Raw genomic sequence first — 24,541 nt, forward strand, 5'->3', positions numbered from 1 at the left:
TTTTCTTTCAGTCAACTGGCCCTGGCTCATTGGTATATATATGGCTTTGCCGTGATTCAGCCATTTCCCTATTACTTTCATTGACTTCATGGACTTAATGAATATCCTGCAGTTTCATTTTGCAGTGATTAGCTTTTTATTTGAACTGAACTGCCAAATGGTGTACTCGCTAAGCCTCCCTCTCCTGTTGATAATCTAGTGCTTCTCAAACTTTAATGTACATAGGAATCACTTGCGCTTCTAATATCCGCTTGGTCATGTGGATGCTGTTTGCCAGACCACAGACCACTGTTTTCCAATAGAAATATAATGCCTATGTAAATTACTGTGTAGTGGGCCCTGTGGCTCACGCCTGTAATCCCAGCTCTTAGGGAGGCAGAGGCAGGAGGATAGCATGAGCCCAGGAATTCGAGACCTGCCTGGACAATATAGTGAGACACCCTTTTCCACAAAAAGGAAAAAAACAGACACCAACAACAAAAAATAAGCATAAATTACTGTGTAATCTGAAAGTTTCTGTAAGCACATGGAAAAAAGTGAAATAGATGAAATATATTTTACTCATTATATTCACAATATCACTTTAACATGTAATCAATATGAAAATTATTAATGAGATATTTTATGTTCTTTACACTGGACCAGGTTTTTTGAAATATCAAGTGTGTTTTACGCTTAGAGCTTATCTCAATTTGCATTGGGCATGTTTGACTAGTGGCTACTGTATCGAACAACAGTTTTGGAGTCTAAAGTCTAGACCAATGTTATTCTTAGTGTATTTTCAGATTGGCCCCATCAGCAGTCCTTGGGAATGTAAATATTAGGGCTCCACCTCATACTGGTTGTTGTTAGATTATCTAGGGCTGAGGCCTGTAGTCTGTGGTTTGAAAACTCTCTGGGATGTGGCTACACAATGTATATGTGGCATCCTGGATGGTACCCTGGAACAGAAAAAGGACATTAGGAGAATACTAAGGAAATCTGAATAAAGTGTAGACATTGTTATGTGTCAGTATGGGCTCATTGAATACGACAAATGTACCATACTTACATAAGTTGCTAACTGGGGAAACTGGGTCCAGAGTACATGGGAACTCTCTGTACTATCTTTGTAGTAATTATGTCAATCTAAAACTCTTTTAAAATAAGTTAATTTTTTAAAAAGTAGTTCTTCAGATTATTCCATTGTTCACTAAACGTTTGAGAATCCAGTGATCTAGATGATTAATCACTTACACTACTGCAGCCTGGTTGGGCAGGATGGTGGCCAGTATTGGGTAATAATAATAGTGTTTTTGTAATAAGAGCTAAAATTTCTAAAGCACTTGCCATGTACCAGGCTCTGTATCAAGTGCCTTACACAGGTTTACTTATTTAATTCTCCTAATATGCGGTATGTATTATTAATAAGCTCCATTTTACAGATGGAAAAAACTGAAGCTCGGAGAGGTTAAATGACTTGTCTGGAGTCATACAGCTAGCAAGAGAGAGACAGGATGTTTTATAAATTATCAGTGCATTTGTAACTATTTTTCTACTCACAGCTTTGCTTCCTTGAGTAAACACCAATTAATATAGATACTCTGTGATGTCTTAAAAGTTACAAAGTTCTTTTTCTTCTTACAAAGATCTTTTGAGGTTTGTACTGTTTCCTTTGTTTTACAGACAAGTTAAGGTGCCTAGGGCCCTGAGAGCTGATAAATGGCAAAGCCTAGATTTAAATTTTAGACCTCTGACTTCAAGTTCTATGCTCTTTTCCTGTACTGCAGTAGAATTTGGAGTATGTTATGAGGTTAGAGTGATATCTTTTAAAGTTGATTGAAAATTTTCTATATTTTGCTACATATTTAAAAATTTTCAGTTTTTTGAAGATATACGTAAAATACACTAATATTCAACAATGAAAAAGAAGGAACTATGGATACAACATGAATGAATCTCAGAAGCATTAATCTAAGTGAAACATGTCAGACACAGAAGGCTATATACTATATGATTTGTATTTTTCTATTATCACAGCTTTTACTTCCTTGAGTAAGCAGTGATTAATGTGATGCCATCTATCATGCTTTATATCTAAATGCTTTTTTCACATTTTCTCTTCGCATTCTTACAAGGATCTGTTGAGGTTTGTATTGTTCCTGTTTTAGAGATGGATTGTACTACAATTTGTATTCACAAGTTCATAGTCCTTTGGGTTTTCAATTTCTGGCCATTATGAATGTTCCTTAGATTTATTTATTTATTTTTACTAATTATGGGTTTTTTACTTTATAGGCTCTCTTCTTGGTGTCTTACGTTGTTATATTAACACTCTCTTAGTGTGGGCAAGCAGATCTGAAGGGATGAAAACACAGCTTAATCTTTAGTGTTTTTTGATCAGGAAGGGCTTGGTCAGGGCTGTTTAATAAAATATTGAGTTTGTGAATTTTTTTTTGAGACAGGGTCTTATTCTGTCATCTGGGCTGGAGTGCATGAACAGCTCACTGCAGCGTCTATCGAACTCATGGGCTCGAGTGATTCTCCCACCTCAGCCTCCTGAGTAGCTGGGACTGCAAGCAGGAATCAACATGCCTAGCTAATTTATTTATTTATTTATTTATTTTGGTAGAGATAGGGTCTCACTATGTTGCCCCCGCTGGTGAATTAAAAAAAAAAATACAGCAGATTCCTCACTTTCTGCTTTGCTGTGTATCTGTATATTAAGGCCAGGTGCAGTGGCTCGTGACTATAATTCCAGCAGTTTGGGAGGCCAAAGTGGGAGCATTGCTTGAGACCTGGCATTCCAGACCCTCCTGGGCAAAATACTGACACTCTGTCACTCCAAAAAATTTAGAAATTTAGCTGGGCATGGTGGCATGTACCTGTGGTCCTACCTACTCAGGAGGCAGAGGTGGAGGATTGCCTGAGGCAAGGAGGTTGAGGCTGCAGTGAGTTATGATGGCACCACTGCACTTCAGCCTTAGTGACACAGTGGGATCCTGTCTCTCCAAAAAAAAAAAAAAAGACCCTGAATATTTGAAGATATAACAACCATTCAATAATGGAGAACCCTAGTACCTCTTAAAAAATTGTAATTTATGTTTTGGTGAGAAAAGCAGGCATTGTGATTTGCTGTAAACACGATGTTTAAAGGTAAAGAACAAAAGAAATATGTCTGTAAGTTGTTTAAATTATTTAAACATGGGACAGCATAATGTAAGATGTTATGAATATGAGATAGCTATGCATTAATTTTAACTTGAGTTTTAGGTTCAGAACACAGTTGCCTAGTAATAAGCATTTAAATCAAGTACTTAAAATCTAGTTTGAGGGAAAGTTATTATGGCATTACAAGATGCCCTGTACCTGCCCATCTTGCATATTTCTTGCCCTTTTCTGAGGATCAGCCATTTTTCTGAAGACTTCTGGTCCTTTTATTTTGAGAATGATGCGAGAAGCCACAGCTGAGTGCTAGGTGTGTTTGTTGCTGCTAGCATGTCATTTTTACTGACAGCCAGGAAATACATGTGTGTGTGTGTGGATAATATCAAGCAGTGTATATACACATCTGTAATATTTCTATATAACCACTTTTATATATTTGTGGTAAACTAAAAATGACTTCCTACTGATGTTTCCATGTCTAATCAATTGGTTCATTCTAGCCTCCTTCTCTTGCATATCTGTAAAATTTCACTCCAACATTGAGAAACCTGGTGCCTACTATCTACCATTCAGTTACTTAAATTGTTTTATTCCAGTATACATGTAAAGCAGCATCAAGTTTTTTATTTTATTTTTATTTTTATTTTTTTTGAGACAGAGTTTCGCTCTTGTTACCCAGGCTGGAGTGCAATGGCACGATCTCGGCTCACCGCAACCTTCGCCTCCCGGGTTCAGGCAAATCTCCTGCCTCAGCCTCCTGAGTAGCTGGGATTACAGGCACGCGCCACCATGCCCAGCTAATTTTTTGTAGTTTTTTAGTAGAGACGGGGTTTCACCATGTTGACCAGGATGGTCTCGATCTCTTGACCTCGTGATCCACCCGCCTCGGCCTCCCACAGTGCTGGGATTACAGGCTTGAGCCACCGTGCCCGGCCTAGCATCAAGTTTTTTAACTCATACCCCTAAGGAAAGAACTTTATCTACTTTTGTGGAGTTCCTTTTGCCTATTTTTCCCCTTGCAATTAAAATTATTTTTAAATTTTTTGTAGGTACAGCCTTACTGTGTTGCCCAGGCTGGTCTCAAACTCCTGGCCTTAAGTGATCCTCCTGCCTTGGCCTCCCAAAGTGCTGGGATTATGGGTATAAACTACCATGACCAGCCCCTTCTGCCTGTATTCTTATAGACTCCACTGATTTCCAAAGTAACTTATGTCAGCATTCCCCTCCCCCACCGAACCTGTTCAGTGAGGTCATTTCACGTATTTGTAGTGCTGTTAGATTCTTGTCATATCTGCTTTCCATCTTGGGATCTTGCCCCTGCGCAGTGATATTTTTAAGTTTGCATACATTGGAGTTCATGCTTTTCACTGCAAAGACCAGTGGGTTTTGATAAATGCATAATGTCTTATATCTACCATTATATTATTACTGTATACAAAATAGATTTGACTTAAAAGCATCGTCTGTCCTTCACCTATGGAATTCTCTCTCCCCTTCTCCTGCTCCAGACAATCACTATTTATGGTTTTGTCTTCCAGAATGCCATAAATTGAAATCATTCAGTATGTGGCTTTTTCATACTGGCTTTCTTTCATTAGCAACGTATATTTAAGATGTGTTATGTTTTATCATGGTTTGATAACTGATTTTTTTTTTTTCGAGACAGAGTTTTGCTCTGTTGTCTAGGCTAGAGTGTGGCGACATGATTATGACTCACTGCAGCCTTGACCCCTGGGGATCAAGTGATCCTCCTGCCTCAGCCTCCCAAGTAGTTGGGACTATAGGTGTGTGCTACTACACCTGGCTAATTTTTTGTTTTTTCTAAAGATGGGGTCTTTCTTTTTTGTTCAGACTGATCTTGAACTTTTGGTCTCAAATGATCCACCTGCCTTGGCCCCCCAAGTACTGGAATTACAGGCATAAGCCACTGTACCCAGCCCTGATTTCCTTTTATCACTGAATAATAGTCCATTGTATGGATGTCTCACAATTTGTTCATCCTTTGTCCTGTTGAAGGACATCTTGGGTTTTTTCCATTTTGGGACAATTATGAATAAAACTACTATACACATTCACGTGCAGGACTTTTTGTGGACATAAGTTTTCCACTCATTTGGGTAAATACCTAGAAATGTGATAGCTGGATCTATGGTAAGGGCATGTGTAAGTTTGTAAGAAACTGCTAAACTGTTTTCCAAAAATTTTGCATTACCACAAGTAAAGAATGAGAATTCCTGTTTACATCCTCATCAGTATTTGGTAATGTTAGTTTTTGGATTTTAGCCATTCTAATAGGTGTGCAGTGGTCTCTCATTGTAGTTTTAATTTGCAGTTTGATTATGATGTTGAGCAGTTTTTTAAGTGCTTATTTGCTCTGTATGTGTGTGGGTTTTTTTGTTTGTTTGTTTGTTTTTGGTGAGGTGTCTGTTCAGATCTTTCGCTCATTTTAAAAATGGAGTTGTTCTTATTGAGTTTTTATAATTATTTTTGTATTTTGGATACAAGTCTGTAATCAGACTTGTATTTTGCAAATATTTTCTCTTTGTGTTTTCATTCTCTTAACAAGTGTCTTTCATAGAGGACAAGTTGTTAATAGAATACTAGCTTAATTTTTTATTTGAAGGATCATGAATTTGGAGTATCTAAAAACTCATTGCCAAACCAAAGATTATATTTCATCCTTTTTGAATTGGAATATTTTCAATATTTATTTCTTGCATTTAAAAAATTATTATTATTATTATTTTGAGATGGAGTTTTGCCCTTGTTGCCCAGGCTGGAGTGCAATGGCGTGATCTCGGCTCACTGCAACCTCCGTCTTCCAGGTTCAAGTGATTCTCCTGCCTTAGCCTCCCAACTAGCTGGGATTACAGGCATGTGCCACCATCAGTCCCCCACCCCCGCCAGCTAATTTTTTGTATTATTAATAGAGCCAGGGTTTTTCCTTGTTGGCCAGGCTGGTCTGGAATTCCTGACGGCAGGTGATCCACCTGCCTTGGCCTCCCAAAGTGCTGGGATTACAGGCATGAGCCACCACGCCTGGCCGAAAAAATTAATTTTTTAGTACTGAGTAGATTTTGGGTAATGATACGGGAGGTTTTTTTTGTTTGTTTGTTTTTTAAATTTTAAGTAGAAGACATGTCTTCCTATGTTTCCCAGGCAGGTCTTAAACTCCTGTCCTCAAACAGTCCTCTTGCTTTGGCCTCCCAAAGTGCTGGGATTACAGGTGTAAGCTGCCATGCCTGACCTGAATTGGAATGTTTTCTACATTCTTACAACATTCATTTTTTTTTTTTTTTTTTTTTTTTTTTTGAGACGGAGTTTCGCTCTTGTTACCCAGGCTGGAGTGCAATGGTACGATGTCGGCTCACTGCAACCTCCGCCTCCTGAGTTCAGGCAATTCTCCTGCCTCAGCCTCCTGAGTTGCTGGGACTACAGACACGCGCCACCATGCCCAGCTAATTTTTTTGTAGTTTTAGTAGAGACGGGGTTTCACCATGTTGACCAGGATGGTCTCGATCTCTTGACCTTGTGATCCACCCGCCTCGGCCTCCCAAAGTGCTGGGATTACAGGCTTGAGCCACCGCGCCCGGCCCACAACATTCATTTTATAATTCTTGCAATATTGTCTACATTCTTAAAACAATCAAGAAAAAGTCATTAAGTCCAGTCTATTTCTAAGACTTCATGGCACAAATCTTTTAAAAATACCCAATGCAAATGTCATTTTAGTTAAAACCTGCTTGCTTCCTGAAATGCTTCTGGTGTCATTTCCTAATTTTTGTTTCAGATTCAAATTTTGGTTTTGAATTTACTTTACCAGTTTACGCTTGATTATATTTCTGCCTGCTTTACAATTACCCGATTCTTTCTTTTCTTTTTTTTTTTTTTGAGACAGAATCTTGCCCTGTCACTCTGTCGCCCAGGCTGGAGTGCAGTGGCTTGATGTTGGCTCATTGCAAACTCTGCCTCCTGGGTTCAAGGGATTCTCATGCCTCAGCCTCCTGAGTAGCTGGATTGCAGGTGTGTGCCACCATGCCCAGCTAATTTATTTTGTAATTTTAGTAGAGACAGGGTTTTGCTTTGTTGGCCAGGCTGGTCTTGGACTCCTGGCCTCAAGTGATCTGCCCGCCTCTGCCTCCCAAAGTGTTGGGATTACAGGCGAGAGCCACTGGCCTGGCTCAATTATTTCCTATATCCTTTTTGCTGTTTCGGTTTTTGCTATTTCTTTATGGCCAGAATGGTTTTTAATAGAATCACTAAACTTTCCTTCTCTTCTTTGATAGCCTACCTAAATTCAGATGAGAAACGTCTTATATTTTGCATCTGTTTTTTCTTATTTTAAACATTTTTTGTAGAGACATCGTCTCACTGTGTTGCCCAGGCTGGTCTCAAACTCTTAACCTCAAAGGATTCTCCCACATTAGCCTCCCAAATGCATGAGCCTGTGTGCCCAGCCCTTTTTGTTGTTGTTGTTGTTGTTAAGAAAGCAGGGAATATTTATTAAAAAAAAAAAACGAAGTGCCTAATAATGGCCTATGATTTTTGTTAAGTGTACAACTTAACAAAAGTATTTGATGGAATGATTTCTTGTGCTGGAACTTATGCTGGAATTGTTCTTTACTGTTTTGTTGTGCTCATTAAGATTAATTGATTTCTGTAGTAGGGGTCTGGTTAGGGATTATTAATTTTAAACAAGTACTTCAAAAAACTACTTGGAGGATTTAATGCCAACTGTCAGTGCTTAAACTGGTAAAGTTGCTTCATATTTTATATATTTGAAGCTATGTTAATATTTTATAGTTCACAATATTAGCATTGTTAAATAGGTTATATGTATCTCGATTGAACTTAAATTGTAAACTCATTAATTAAGATACATTATGTTTCTTTAACTTTTTGTTTACCTGTTTACTTTTTGATATACCTGGTAAGGATATCATGCTGAGAGATGTGGTTGGTTAAAACAGATGTCCTGGGGGAGGAAGACAACATTTGCTTAATTGTATAATTTTTGTTAGGCTTCTTGGTAGTTTAAATGGGAAGAAAAATTTAAAAATTGGCAGATAGAAAGGAGGCTTTTAGGTTATAAAATAGCATGATAGGAAGTTTGAATCTGCCTTAGGGGCAGAGAAGTAAAATATATAAGCAGGCATGTGTGTGTGTACGTATGTGTATGTGTGGTGTTGAAACATGAGGAAAAAGTATCTGGAAAAAGGGAGGAGGAAGAAAACTGGTAAGAGGCATGAAAAGCTTGTGTGGGCATTTTTGACGCTGCTAAGAACAGCATCCGGGTGTAGCAGGCAGTAGATACGCAGGCCTTGTATATTCTGGGAGTTGGATACTTAGTAGTTCTAAGTGTGTGGGTTGATATGGATGGAGGTGTGTGGTGATGGGATAGTATAGAATACATTTCAGTTACAGGAGTGTCATGCTTGGATAGCATTGTATTTGACTGAGCAAACTCTTAACCGAAATACTTTAGGGTAACAGGATAAATAGCATTCAACTTTCTCTAAAGAATAGAATCTACAGGTTTGGGGAGTAGAGGAAGAAACAACCCAAAATTAAAACTGTGAACCTTTGTTTCAATACAGCTTATGTTTATAAGTAAAAATAGCATAAATTATTCACACATTTGCAGATACTTTTACCAGGATCTAAATTTTTAGTGCTCCCATAATAATTTTAATTATTTTTTTCAGAGAATTTACTTGATTTGTTTTTATCCTTTCTGTGAAGTTTAAATTTCATCTTTTTAAATGTAAATTATTTCAGGATTTCGTTTCTGCATTCTCAGAACATTTTAAAAAATTGATCACACTATGTTTTTAATTGTTTACAACCTGGTGTTTTGAAGTATATATACATAGTGGAATGGCTAAATCTAGCTAATTAACAAATGCATTACCTCACATAGTTATCATTTTCGTGGTGAAAGCACATATCCACTTTCTGCTGTTTTCAAGAATACAGTGTATTGTCATTTACTGCAGTCACCTCCTGTACCTCTTGATACACCTTGCTGTATCTCTTGAAATTTATTCCTCCTATCTGATGTAATTATGTGTCCTTTGACCAATATCTCAGCATTTTTCCCCCAGGCGTTCAGCTCTGGTACCACTATTTCACTCTATTTTTTAAAACTCATCTTTTTTTTTTAAGATGGAGTTTCGCTCTTGTTGCCCAGGCTGGAGTGCAGTGGTGCGATCTCGGCTCACCGCAACCTCCACTTTCCAGGTTTAAGCGATTCTCCTGCCTCAGCCTCCTGAGTAGCTGGTATTACAGGTATGCAGCACCACACCTGACTAGTTTTGTATTTTTAGTAAAGACAGGGTTTCTCCATGTTGGTCAGGCTGGTCTGGAACTCCCTGAGGTGATCTCCCCGCCTTGGCCTCTGAAAGTACTTGGACTACAGGTGTGAGCCATCACACCCGGCCTCAACTTCTTTGAGATCAGTTTTTTTAATTCCATATGAGTGAAACCATCTGGTGTTTGTCTTACTGTGCCTAGCATATTTCATTTGACATAATATCCACTGGGTTCATTCATGTTGTTTCAAAAGGCAGGATTGACTTCTTTTTTTATGGCTGAATAGTATTCCATTGTGTGTATGTGTGTATGTATATACACATGTATCCTTTAATGGACAGTTAGATTAATTCTATGTCTTGCCTATTTTGAATACCGCTGCAATAAACATGGGAGTACAGATACATCTTCAACATACTGTTTTTGTTTCCTTAGGATATATGCCCAGTAATGGGATTGCTGGATCATATAATAGTTCCATTTTTAATATTTTGAGGAAGTTCCATATTGTTTTCCATTATGGCTGTACTAATTTTCATTAACACTAATAGTATAATAAGGGTTCCCCTTTCTCCACATTCTCACCAGCTTATCTTTTGCCCTTTTGATAATATCTATTCTAATGGGTGAGGTGCTTTCTCATTGTGGGTTTGATTTGCATTTCCCTGATTAGTGATGTTGAGCATTTTTTTCTTACACCTGTTGGCCATTTGTGTGTCTTCTTTTGAAGAACATCTATTCAGGTCTTTTGCCCATTGTTTAATTGGATTATTTGTTGTTTTTTTGTTTTTTTGTTTTGTTTTGTTGTTTTTTTTGCTGTTGAATTATTTGATTCTTTATCTCTTTTGGATGTTAGCGCCTTGTCAGCTGTATAGTGACATGCAAAGCAATGAAGCTAGACCCTTATCTCTCACCATAAAGAACAATCATTTCAAAATGGGATTAGAGAATTAAATATAAATCCTAAAACTATGAACCTGCTATAGAAAGAAAACATAGGGGAAATGCTTCATAACATTGGTCTGGGCAAGGACTTTTGGATATAACCTCGAAAGCACAGGCAACAAAAGCAAAAAATGGCAAATGGCATTATTATTATTATTATTATTATTAATTAATTAATTTTATTTTATTTTTTTTTTTTTGAGTCGGAGTTTCACTCGTTACCCAGGCTGGAGTGTAATGGCACGATCTCGGCTCACCGCAACCTCCGCCTCCCGGGTTCAGGCAATTCTCCCACCTCAACCTCCTGAGTAGCTGGGATTACAGGCACGCACCACCATGCCCAGCTAATGTTTTGTATTTTTAGTAAAGACGGGGTTTCACCATGGTGACCAGGATGGTCTCGATCTCTTGACCTCGTGATCCACCTGCCTCGGCCTCCCAAAGTGCTAGGATTACAGGTGTGAGCCATCGCGCCCGGCAGTATTATTTTCTTAATAAAAAATTGTACTAAAATCATTCAGAATTTTAACAAAACAACTGCAGCTTTTTGTTTTTGCAATTACAGAGTGGTATTTAGTTAACAGAAAATTATTTCGTATAAGCTGCATAGAGACAACTGAAGATGAAGAAACTACCATTTCCATATGTAACTGATTTGTTCTGTGCACCAAATACCTTTAAATTACATGCCGTTTTATAGCCACCGTATTATACCAAGAAGGTTAGTGGCTATTGAAAATACCACCAGGACAGGGCTATCTGAAGACACGTTTGGTAGTGTATTAACGGTACAAAAAAAGAGAAACACTGTACAGTTTCAAAACAAATCTTACACAGCCTTACATTTCAGTTTTTTCTTCAAAAGGAGTGAGTGAGTTGTGTACAGGAGGGTTAAATGCTTTATAGACAAAAAAAAAAACCTAGAACCAACTGATTTGTCATCATCTTCATGTTTATCTTTATTTTCCTCCTTGTCCTCCTTCCCTTCATTTTCCTCATCTTTCTTCTTTTTCTTGCCTTTTTTTCAGCCTTAATGACCCCTGTTTTTTTTGGAGCATCGGGCTTTCCTTTAGCTTAGTATACAGCAATATCCTTCTTGTGTTTTTCCTTCAGCTTCACAACCATCTTTCCATAACATTGCATGTCATCTGCAGCAGCATCATCTGCATCTCTCCCAGTTTCTTTGCAATATATCCAGTGGATAGGCCAGGATGTTTGCCTTTTATTTTTGGCACAACTCAGAATGGAACAAGAAAAAGGCCAAACAAAGGAGGCCTCTTGGGTGTCTTGGGTTCCTTGAACTTCTATTTTGTTTAACCTTTGGGAGGCATGTAGGTTTTCATTTCTCATTCATAGTGGGCCTGGTTTGTCTTTGCCTGACTTCACATTTTCCCTTTTCTTCAGCAAACATGGTTTTCCACCTCTTTGCCACTTCATAGAAGACCCTGAGAAGCTGACTGAAGCATCTGGGTGCATCTTCTTGTGCTCCTCCTGGCAAGTTTGCACAAAGAATGCATATGATGACATTTTGCTTCGTGACTTCTTTGGATCTTTGCTCATGTTTGGTTATTTTTCTTCAGCAAGGCACAGAGTTAGTTGCTCAGTGCCTGTCTGGCTCACACTTGCCCTGGCATTGTTTTCTGTGGAGCTCAGTGTACTGCTGACATACGGGATTATATCAAACTGAGATGCTTCTGCATGGCAAGGGAAATAGTCAACAGAATGAAGAGATGACCTACATAATCGGGAAAATATTTGTAAACCGTACGTTTAACAAGGGGTTAATATTTTTATTCTTTCTGAATCTAGAATTTATAATAAGCTTTTTTCTTTCATTTTTATGTGGCTCTTCCTTGACCTTGGATTGTCACATATAGTTACTGCTATGTGACTTTCTGTATGTTTATAATTTTAATAGTTTATCTTGGGGCTTCCCAACCTCTTTCCCCACCCTTCACCCTGGTATTGACTAGAAATCTATCTTAGCTCTTATGCTTTATCACATTGTGTTCACTCTTGCTCATTTTGCCTGCCTTGGTATCTAACTACCTTTTTTATAGAGATACCTTTTGACTACTTCTCCATCTCCTTTGCCCTCCTACTTCTCACTGCCTTTAACTAAAACTCTCGATTGGATGTCTCATGTTTAACCTAGTGAAACCAACTTTCTTATCTTCCTCCCTAAATCCTTCTTCCTACGTATCTTTGTAGTCACTGGGGAAGGTGTCATCATAAAGTCTGGCAGTGAAAGAGACTCAACGTGGACTGGCCTTTAACCCACTGTTGTTCCCCAGCCCCATAGTTCCTCTCCCACTAGTGTGAAACCATATAGCTCACTTGTTATTCTTCATCCTTCTTTTCTCCATTCTTATGGATAAATGTCTAACTAACTATAATGTGTCTGAGCTGATGTAACCTTCTGAAGAGTAGCTGCATATTCCCTCGCTCATCTCTGTATCTTCAAAGATATTTCTTAAGTTATTTTATTACTTCCCTGGAAAAAACAAACAAACAAAAAATCACCCGAGGATAAGCATTTCAGTGTAAAATTTTGAAAAGTTGTGAAAAATTTGTATAGGTAAAGGATCAAAGCATATGGTGTCCTGGTAATGCATGAAAATAATGACTGAACATCAGAAAGGTCAGAATTCCTGTTTACTGTGATGGAAAAGACCATGGGGTGAGCATATTTGGTAGAGCTTGGGTAGGGTAGAGATGGAAATACATTTTGCATATGATAAATTTGAGGTATTTATTGGACCACCAAGTAGATTTGGTTGTTATGTATCAATAGTCGTTTTTAATCTAGAAGAATCCCACTCCCTTGATGGTACTTTTTTGAAGAGTTCAGGTCTGTTTTCTAATAGAATATCTCACATTCTGGATTTGTTTGATTGTTTTCTAATAATTGCTTAAGGTGAAAAGTGCTTTTGACAAGAATACAACATAGGTGACATTGTGTGTCTCTTACTGCATCACATAGGAGACATATCAGGTTGTGTTAGTGCTGTTAAGTTTGATCATTTGGTTAAGCTTGTGCTGCCAAATTTCTCCATTGTTAAGGTATTTTTCGCTATTTAATATTAGTAAGTAGGCTGGGCACGGTCACACCTGTAATCACAGCACTTTGAGAAGCACAGGTGGGTGGATCACGTGAGCCCAGGAGCTTAAGACCAAGCTGGGCAACATGGTGAAATCTCATCTCTACAAAAAATACAAAAATTGGCAGGGTGTGGTGGTGTACACCTGCAGTTCCTGTCACTCGGGAAACTGAAGTGTGAAAATAGCTTGAGGCCAGGAGGTGGTGGTTGCAGTGACTCCACATTGTCGGCAGCACTCCAGCCTGCGTAACAGAGTGAGACTGTGTCTCAAAAGTAAATAGCTGGGTGTGGTGGCTCATGCCTGTAATCCCAGCATTTTGGGAGGTTGAGGTGAGTAGATCACCTGAGATCAGGAGTTTGAGACCAGCCTGGCCAACAAGGTGAAACCCTGTCTCTACTAAAAATGCAAAAATTGGCCAGTCACGGTGGCTCATGCCTGTAATCTCAGCTACTTAGGAGGCTGAGGCAGGAGAATTGCTTGAACCTGGGAGGCAGAGGCTGCAGTGAGCTGAGATTGCACCACTGCACTCCAGCCTGGGCAACAGAGTGAGACTGTGTCTCAAATGAACAAACAAACAGTGGACAAATGTGTTAGGACACCGAATAACTTTTAACATATGTTTTTATTCTCTTTACCTATTCAATACCATAAACTTGAAAAGCAGTTCTTTTAACAGTTTTATAATACAAAAGTTGTTTCTTATGTAATCAGAAGTTTACAAAGATGCTTGTCAGAATAAAAAATAAGGGTCAAAATGAAGTTGAGACAGTGTGGAAATATAGCGGGAAAGGGCAGTGGTAAGCCTCAGTGGCTGTTGGTGGTTGTGTTTGCATGTGTTTGGTGGGTGTTGCTGACCACAATCTTGATGTATAAAACTTTCCTGGTTCTTTATAGCTGTTATAAAAAAAGTTTTGCTTCTAAAGGCCGGGCGCGGTGGCTCACGCCTGTAATCCCAGCACTTTGGGAGGCCGAGGCGGGTGGATCACAAGGTCAAGAGATCGAGACCATCCTGGTCAACATGGTGAAACCCCATCTCTACTAAAACTACAAAACATTAGCTGGGCGTGGTGGCGCGTGCCTGTAATCCCAGCTACTCAGGAGGCTGAGGCGGAGAATTGCCTGAACCCAGGAGGTGGAGGTTGCAGTGAGCCGAGATCGCGCCATTGCACTCCAGCCTGGGTAACAAGAGCGAAAAAAACTCCGTCTCAAAAAAAAAAAAAGTTTTGCTTCTAAAATTATAAGCAACATTATTTTCTTAGTCTTTTTTCAGTGATCTTGGTTTGAGTTAATGATTTTTTTTTTTTTTTTTTTACAGGTTTAAATGTGATACTGGTGTAGATCTCCTTGTTCTAAGGTAATGTTTTATTTTTTTGAAACTGTATTTTATTAAATTTGTTAGTCAAGTAGTTGGTCTAGAAAGTAAATTTCAGTTACTAAAATTGTATCAGTGACTAATTGACTTACCACCTAGCGTTAGAGGCTTTATCTGTCACAGAAAATATTGTTATCCTGAGGAGAATGATGGTTACTACACCTGTAGTGTACAGTATGGTTAGTACTTGTGTGTTGAAGAAAATTAGTAGGTTGTTATCGAACCTCAGGTTCACACATTTTTGGTAAATCTCAGTTTGCCTTAGGATCCTTGAGCATTGGGTTGAATGCATTTGTTTCCTAGGGCTGTTGTAACAAACACTACAAACTGGGGTGCTTAAACAGCAGAAATTTATATTTATTCTCTCACTGGTCTGGAGACTAGAAGTCCAAAATCGGTTTTGACAGGGCTGTGCTCCCTCAGAAGTCTCTAGGGGAGAATCCTTCCTTCCTCACCCCTTCCCGGCTCCTGGTGGTTGCCAGCAGTCCTTGGTGTTTCATGGCTTTTAGCTGCTTCACTCCACTCCAGTTTCTGCCTCTCTCTTCAGATGGTCTTCTTCCTCTGTAGCTTTCCTCTGTGTAAATCTCCTTCTCCTTCCTTCCTTTCTTTTCTTTTCTTTTCTTTTCTTTTCTTTTCTTTTCTTTTCTTTTCTTTTCTTTTCTTTTCTTTTCTTTTCTTTCTTTTTGGAGATAGAGTCTCACTCTGTCACCCAGCTTGGAATGCAGTGGCGTGATCTTGGCTCACCACAATCTCAACCTCCCGGGCTCAGGAGATCCTACCTCAGCTTCCCAAATAGCTGGGACTACAGGTGCAAGCCACCACACCCAGCTAATTTTTATAATTCTTGTAGAGGCAGGGTTTTGCCATATTGGCCAGGCCGGTCTCAAACTCCTGGGCTCAGCCTCCCAAAATGTTGGGATTACAGATGTGAGCCACCATGCCCTTAATCTCCCTCTCCTTATAAATGCATGAGTCATTGGATTTTGGGGCCCACCCTAAACAAATATGACCTTGTCTTAACTTGATTACATCTGTAAATACCCTCTTTCCAAATAAAGTTACGTTCCCAGGTCCTGGGGTTCAGACTTGAACTATCTTTTGGGGGAACACAATTCATCCACAGATAGGTGAGAACTGGCTTATGCTATAGCGACATGAGGATGTGGTGATCATTTAAACCTGTAATGTTATGTTCTAGGAGGTACTAAAATATTTAGGAATTGGTATAGAAGTAAAAGTAAATGCATATTGGTTATTATTAGTGAGCCTTTCTTTTTTTTTTTTTTTGAGACAGTGTCTAGCCCTGTTGCCAGGCTGGAATGCAGTAGCGCAACCTCTGCCTCCTGAGTTCAAGCGATTCTCCTGCCTCAGCCTCCTGAGTAGCTGGGACTACAGGCACGCGCCACCATGCCCAGTTAATTTTTGTATTTTTAATAGAGACAGGGTTTCACCATGTTGGCCAGGATGGTCTCGATCTCTTGACCTTGTTGTGATCCGCCTGCCTTGGCCTCCCAAAGTGCCAGGATTACAGCGTGAGCTACTGCTCCTGGCCATTAGTGAGCCTTTCTAAGAAGGTGAATGAGATTTGAGGGAGTCATGAAAGAAAGGAAAGTTCTTCTCAACAATTCTGTCTACCTGATTAGCGTATATTTACTATTCTAGTTATTGGCTTTGGCTTTGGTCATAAGAGACTGAAAAATGTAGATTACAATTAGAATGAAAGTGTTTTTAATGTAGCAGTACATATGATATTAGACACACATTTGCTTTTTGGGATTTGAAGTAATGTTCTTTAAATGACCTATACTCTATGTTGCTTGTGAGTAAATACCAAATCCAGTTTGCATTAACTTTTTTCTTCATTCTCTTCCTCCATTTAAATGAAACAGCTGTCTTCACCCAACAAGCCATAAAGCCATAATGTGGCATAACATCCTTTTTGAGAGGTGAATATTATTGAGTGAAAATGGCTGACAGAAGTGGGAAGATTATTACAGGACAAGTGTATATTGAGGTGGAATATGATTATGAATATGAAGCAAAGGACAGAAAGATTGTCATAAAACAAGGGGAGCGGTACATCTTGGTGAAAAAGACCAATGATGACTGGTGGCAAGTCAAGCCAGATGAGAATTCCAAAGCGTTTTATGTGCCAGCCCAGTATGTGAAGGAGGTCACACGCAAAGCTCTAATGCCACCTGTTAAGCAGGTAGCTGGTCTGCCAAATAATTCCACAAAAATAATGCAGAGTTTGCATCTTCAGAGATCAACAGAAAATGTGAACAAATTGCCTGAGCTTTCAAGTTTTGGAAAGCCATCGTCGTCTGTTCAAGGAACAGGTCTTATTCGTGATGCCAATCAGAATTTTGGACCCAGTTATAATCCAGGTCAGACTATCAACCTAAGTCTGGACCTGACCCATAATAACGGAAAGTTTAACAATGACTCACATTCTCCTAAAGTTTCCAGCCAAAATAGGACACGCTTATTTGGTCATTTTCCTGGTCCAGAGTTCTTGGACATAGAGAAAACTAGCTTCTCCCAGGAACAATCTTGTGATTCCGCAGGAGAAGGCTCCGAAAGAATACATCAAGATTCTGAATCTGGTGATGAACTTAGCAGCAGCTCCACTGAACAGATAAGGGTAAGATTAAAAATATAATGAGGAAACACTTGTACCACCCTAGTAAAAACATTAATTACGGTTTTTCTTTTAATTGAAATATTTGTAAGAGTTAAGACTTGTTTTGCTTTGTGTTTTCAGAGTACATGGGTTCTCTCCTGATTTAAAGAGATAGAAAATATGTGAAATAACTTGTGGAGTTGATAAAGGGTCACTTTTTGGTTTCTATAATTATTTTTATACCATTACAGGACTAGATCTACTTTAAGTGTGGAAACTATTTTTTTCCCTCTCTCTGTTGATTATGTATAAGGCAGAGGGGATTTACTTAATTTATTCAGTGATGATATTTCTTTTAATAGAAAAGTTTTTACTCTTTTCTACCTGTACCCATTTTAACTTGTTTCCAAGAAGTCTTCAGGTGATAATGGTTATATGAGGAAAGATGTCATTGGAATATTAACTGCTAACTTTTGTCTTAAGTGTCTTAAGTATCCACACTTGATTTCAGTGCATATTACCCTGGAAAACATTTTCTGTTTTCATGTTTCTTTTTTTTGTTTTGATTTGAAGACAAGGTCTTGTTCTGTTGCCCAGGCTGTAATGCAGTGGAGCAGTCATGGCTCACTGCAGCCTGTACCTCCTGGCTTCAAGTGATCCTCTCACCTGAGCTCCTCCGCAGTAGCTAGTACTACAGGTGTGTGCCACCACACTCAGCTAATTAAAAAAAAAAAATTGTTTCTGCAGAGACAGGGTCTCACTATGTTGCCCAGGCTGGTTGCTTTCTGGGCTCAAGTGATCCTCCTGCCTTGGCCTCTAGAGAGCTGGGATTATAGGTGTGTGCCACTGTACCTGGCTTTTTTTTTTTTTTTTTTCTATGCCATTTTATTTCTCGAGTGAAGACATTTTAAAAGTACATGCATGAAGTTGAAACTTGAATATATTTTGAAAAGCCTAATTTTAAGTAAATTTAAAAATAATCAATTTTTGGTGTGAAGCTCTGTTGTAAGATTATTCATCACGTCTGTGAATAATTGTGAGGTGTGCCCTTAAGTGAGGTCTGATTGTCATGGAAGTATATTCTTTCTATAGGTTGTAATTTTTCTTGTGACATTGTGGAATGAAAATAGGAAAAAGGGAAGACTCTCTAGAAAAACTTCTAGTGTTTGAGATGAAGGAAGCTACATTAAGTTGCTCCGTCAGTTTATCATTGTGTGTCTTAATGGGTTGTTATTCCGTCTTTATGTGATACTCTAACATAGAATATATAGCTATTTTTCTATATATAGCTCCTTAGGGAATTAATGGGCTTTAGGAAAGACACAGAATTCCATCCAGCCATCACCACTATTTCACACTTCAAATTACATTTTATATTTATGTACACACACAATCCTATGTTTCCTTTTTTTTTTTTTTTTTTTTTTTTTTTTTTTTTTTTGAGGCGGAGTTTCACTCATGTTACCCAGGCTGGAGTGCAATGGCGCAATCTCGGCTCACCGCAACCTCCGCCTCCTGGGTTCAGGCAATTCTCCTGCCTCAGCCTCCTGAGTAGCTGGGATTACAGGCACGCGCCACCATGCCCAGCTGATTTTTTGTATTTTTAGTAGAGACGGGGTTTCACCATGTTGACTAGGATGGTCTCGATCTCTTGCCCTCGTGATCCACCTGCCTCGGCCTCCCAAAGTGCTGGGATTACAGGCTTGAGCCACCGCGCCCGGCCTACAGTCATCTTAAATTAAGTTCACTGCCCTGGAGTTCCATGGCTTGTAATCTCTCCTGGAGCCTTAACACTGTTTGGAAATCCTTTTAGATTTCTCCAGCCAGCCCTCTTCCTAATTCTCCATGGCTGCTCTTCTGGACCTTCTCCATTTTCCTTAGTTATCTGATTCACTTACTTTCCCCTGCTCTCGTGAGAAGATAACCTTGCCTTCCACTTTACTGCAAACATGAAAGCCATGGGATGGAAACTACTTCAACTTTGGGGAGCACATAGTTAATAGTACTGGCTTTAGATTGGAATCTGGTCCTATATCACTTGTCAGCTGTGTGATAATCGGGGAAATTTACTGAACCTCTTTGTTTTAGTTTCTTCATTTTAAAGTTGGAGTCCCAGGGTTCTTGAGGCACATGATAAATGCATTATTTTTATTTATTTATTTATTTTATAGACGGGGTTTCACCATGTTGGTCAGGCTGGTCTTGAACTCCCAACCTCAGGTGATCCGCCAGCCTTGGCCTCCAAAGTGCTTGGATTACAGGCGTGAGCCACCGTGCCCCGCCGATAAATGCATTATATATGTATTAATGCTTAATAAACTACCCCCATTTTAAATGGCTTAAAATAGTAAACATTATCACTTGATTCCTGTGAGTCACTAAATCAGAAGTAGCTTAGTTGGGTGATTCCGAAGGCTAGGGCTATCTCCCAAGGTTGCCAACAGTCCTAATGAAGGCTGAGGCTGGAGGAGCTGGTTCTGAAGATGGCTTACTCATGTGGGGCTAGTTGGGCCTCTTCATGGCTGCTTGTGTGTTGTTTATAGCTTTCTCCAGACGGAGTAGAGAGAATGTGGTAGACACTGCATTGTCTTTTATGTCCTCATTTTGGAAATTTCCCACTGTCATATCCAAATGATTGTGCAGTTCAGCCCTCTTCTGTGTGGGAGGAGACTACACAGGGGTGTGCATACCAGGATTTGAGGATCTTTGAGGAGCCCCCTTGGGGACTGGCTATAACAATAAGTATACCGTGAAACGTAGCTGCCATTATTATTGTTATTATTTCCACCATCAGATGTATAAATATACCTGTATCAACAATCCTCTTTTCCCCCAGTACAATGCAAGCATTTCCTGTTCAGTCAAAGCATTTTCTTCTCATTCACTCTTCCCACATTTCACTCACCTTGTGCCAAAGATTATATAGTATTGTGCTCATAGGGTTTTAGACTTGTTCTCAAGTGTTTTTCAGCATTTACATTTGCTCATGTTTTTCTCATCTTAGTAAGGCTCTTCTTCAGCTGCGCCTTCCCCTCTGAGCATTGTTTTATCTTCCTTTACTTTTATTGGTGACATTTGGAAAGAGTGGTATGTATTTACTTTCTGCATTTCCTCATTTACCACTCACTTGGTAACCTCTTTAGTGTGATTTCTGGCTCCACCACACCACCCAAACGATTTCTGCTAAAGATACTCATGGTTTCATTGTTGATACATTTACAAGGCAGTAAAGAGAATTTTAGTGTGTGTCTCTAGTCCCAGCTATGCAGGAGGCTGAGGTGGGAGGTTCACTTGAGGCCAGGAGTTTGAGACTAGCCTGAGTGACATAGTGAGACCTTGTCTCTAAAAAACAAAACCCAAAAATCTCCACAAAATTTTATACATAATACGCCCTCACAGTCAACAAGATTAATGATCAGATGCCAAATTGAAATAATTTTTTGGCTGGGCACAGTGGCTCACGCCTGTAATGCCAGCACTTTGGGAGTCTGAGGTGGGTGGACCACCTGAGGTCAAGAGTTCAAGACCAGCCTGGCCAACATGGTGAAAACTCATCTTTACTAAAAAATAAAAAAATTAGCTTGCTGTGGTGGCAGACACCTGTAATCCCAGCTACTCAGGAGGTTGAGGTGGGAGAATTGTTTGAACCTGGGAGGTGGAGGTTGCGGTGAGCGGAGATCACACCACTGTACTCTAGCCTGGGTGACAGAGTGAGACTCCCATCTCAAGAATAAAATAAAACAAATAAATAAATAATTTTTTTATTCAGGCATAGCCAGAGTGTAAATATTATTAATTTTCAGTGTATGGCTTGATGAATTTTTACTTATGTATATACTCAGTTACCCATCTCAAGCCCCTTCCGCAATATCCACATCCTCAGCTCCTATGTCTCTCCTAGGAGGTTTTCATTTTTCTGACTTATGTCACTACTCATCAGTCTTCTTTAATTAAACTTTTCATTTTGAGATAATTGTAGATTCATAAGCAGCTACAAGAAATAATTTGGCAGCTGGGTGAAGTGGCACATGCCTGTAGTAGTACTTTTGAGAGGCCGAAGTGGGAAGATTGCCTGGGCCCAGGAGTTCGAGACTAAACTGGGCAACACGGCGAAACCCTGTCTCTACAAAAATTAGTTGGGTGTGGTGGCATGTGCCTATTGTCCCAGCTGTTTGGAGGCTGAGGTGGGAGGATCACTTGAGCCCAGGAGGCAGAGGTTGCAGGGACCTGAGATTGTGCCATTGCACTCCAGCTTGGGCAACAGAGTGCAATCCTGTCTCAAAATAATAATGATGATAATTTGGAAAGGTCTCTTGTACCTTTTATCCAGTTACCTTTAGTAGTAGCATGTTGCAAAACTATACTGTAATATCACAATCAGGGGTTTTATATTGGTACAGTTAATATGCTGAGCATTTCCATCTCCACAGGGATTCTGTATGTTGCCCTTTTATAGCCATAACCAATTCCCTCCCACCTTAACCCTGATCGCCACTCATCTGTTCTCCATTGCTATAATTTAGTCATTTGAAGAATTTTATATAAACGGAATCATACCTTTGGGGATTGGCCTTTTCATTCAGTATAACCCTGCAGATTGAGCCAGGCTGCTGTATGTTATCAATAATTTGTTCTTTTTGTTGCTGAGTAATACTCTATGGTATGGATGTACCACAGTTTAAGCATTCATCTATTGAAGAACATCTATGTTGTTTCCAGTTTTTGGCTGTTGCAAACAAAGCTGCCATAAACATTTCCCTACAGATATTTATGTGAATATAACTTCTGATATTTTTTGGATATATGCCCACAAGTGAAATTGCTATTCATAAAGTAGTTGCATGGTTAGTTTTTAGGAAATAGTCAAAGCATTTTTACAGAGTGTACCATTTTACATTCCCACTAGCAACGTATGAGTAATCTGGTTCCTCTGTGTGCTCGGTGTTTAGTGTTGTCGCTGTTTTTTTATTTTAGCCATTCTGATAGGTGGGTAATGATATCTCATTTTGATTTTGATGTGCGTTTCTCTGATGGCTACTCATGTTGAATATGTTTTCATGTGTTTATTTGCCATTGATACATCCTCTTCATTGAAATGTTTCTGCATGTCTTTTGCCCATTTTCTAATTGGATTGCTTGTTTTTTTTTAACTGTTGAATTTGGAGAGTTGTTTTTTTTTTTTTTTTTACATATTTTAGATAGTAGCCATTTGCCACATATGTGGTTTGCAGATATTTTCTCCCAGCATGTAGCTTGCCTTTTCATCCTCTTAATAGAGTTTTTGCAGAGCCAAAGTTTTAAACTTTGATGAAGTCTTGTTTATCGGGTTTTCCTTTTGTGGAATCATGGTTTTGTGTTAAGTCTAAGAACTAGTTTTAACTTTGTGGAAGTCCAGTTTATCAGTTTTCCCTTTTATAGATTATGCTTTTATGTCAAGTCTAAGAACTCATAGCTATATTAGGCGTCTCTGGAGAAATAGAACTGATAAGGGGGAGTGTGTGTGTGTGTGTGTGTGTGTGTGTGTGTGTGTGTGTATGTATACAGTCATGCACTGCATAATGACATTTCAGTCAATGATGGACTGCATCTATGATGGTGGTACCTGAGATAATACTGTTTTCTTTTTTTTTTTTTTTTTTTTGATAATACTGTCTTCTTAATGTGCATTTCTATGTTTAGATACTCAAATACTTAACCATTTTGCTCCAGTTGCCTACAGAATACAGTACAGTAACAGATTGTACAAGTTTGTAGCCTAGGAGCAGTAGGCTATACCATCTAGTTTTGTGTAAGAACACTCTGTGATGTGTGCCCCAAAATGAAATTGATTGTTACATTTTCAGAAAATATCCCCATCATTAAGTGATGCATGAAGTCTAGAATTTGCAGGGTGGACTGGCAGGCTAGAGACTCAGGAAAGAGCTGATGTTGCACTTAAAATCGATACACTTGTCTGGTGGCAGAATTTCTTCTTGCTTGAGGTAGGTCAGTCTGTTCTATTCAGGCCTTCGTTTGATTGGATGAGGCCCACCCACATTCTGGGGGGCAATCTGCTATACTCTGAGTCCACATTTAAAAGTGTTAATTTCATCCAAGTAAAACCACACTGTCAAAGAAACTTTCAGAATAATGGAAATATCTGGGTATTGTGGCCCAGCCCATTTGACACATACAATTAACCATCTCAGAAGCCTTCGATCCTGAATGCTATCTTATTATTTTTTTAAGTTTATAGTTTCACATTTTATGTTTGAATTTGTAATCCATTTTGAGTATTTTTTCTTTCTTTCTTTCTTTTTGAGATGGGATCTTGCTCTGTCGTCCAGGCTGGAATGCAGTGGCACCATCGTAGCTCATTACAATCTTGAACCCCTGAGCCCAAGTGATCTTCTCAGCCTCCTGAGTAGTTGGGACTACAGGCATGTGACACCTTGCCCAGCTAGTTTATAATTTTTTTGTAGAGATAGGGTTTCACTGTGTTGCCCAGGCTAGTCTTGAACTCCTGGCCTCAAGTGATCCTCTTGCCTAAGCCTCCCAGCATGTTGGGATTATAGGAATGAGTCACTGTGCCTGGCCATGAGTTTAATTTTTATATGAGGTGTGAGCCTTAGATCAAGGTTCTTTTTTTTTTTTTTTTTTTGGCCTATGGATAGCTAATTATTATAGCACCATTTTTTGAAAAGGCTGTCTTTCCTCTAATAAATCGTCTTCTACCTTGGTCAAAATAATTCGGGCTCCTTTGTGTGGATCTATTTCTGAGTCCTCTATTCTGTTTCACTCATATATGTCCCATCTTTAATAACCATGCAGTCTTATTTACTATAGCTACACAGTAAGTCTCGAAATCAGGTAAACTGATTCCTTTCCCTTTATTCTTCTTTTTTACAATTGTTTTTAGCTATTGTGGTAGGCTAAATAATACTTACCAAAGATATAGGTCCTAATCCCTGGAACCTGTAAATGTTACCTTATTTGGGAAAGGGGTTTTTGCAGTTGTAGTTAAGTTAAGGATCTTGATAAGATCAGCCTGAACCCTCTGT

General features: G+C 39.0%; 1 protein-coding gene across 8 annotated transcripts in view; it reads left to right on the forward strand.

The window, feature by feature from the left end:
* The window catches only part of ARHGAP12 (Rho GTPase activating protein 12), a 123,783-nt gene that overhangs the window by 2,474 nt on the left and 96,768 nt on the right, over positions 1-24,541 (forward strand). For all 8 annotated transcript variants that reach the window (XM_017535401.2, XM_017535396.2, XM_017535398.2 and 5 more), the window contains exons 2-3: positions 14,822-14,860; positions 16,768-17,522. In XM_017535401.2, coding sequence (XP_017390890.1) covers positions 16,845-17,522 — 678 coding nt within the window. In that variant the 5' untranslated portion in view covers positions 14,822-14,860; positions 16,768-16,844. The remainder of the gene's footprint in view (positions 1-14,821; positions 14,861-16,767; positions 17,523-24,541) is intronic.

The sequence above is a fragment of the Cebus imitator genome, unplaced genomic scaffold, assembly GCF_001604975.1.
Source record: "Cebus imitator isolate Cc_AM_T3 unplaced genomic scaffold, Cebus_imitator-1.0 Scaffold92, whole genome shotgun sequence".
Classification (NCBI taxonomy): Eukaryota; Metazoa; Chordata; class Mammalia; order Primates; family Cebidae; genus Cebus; species Cebus imitator.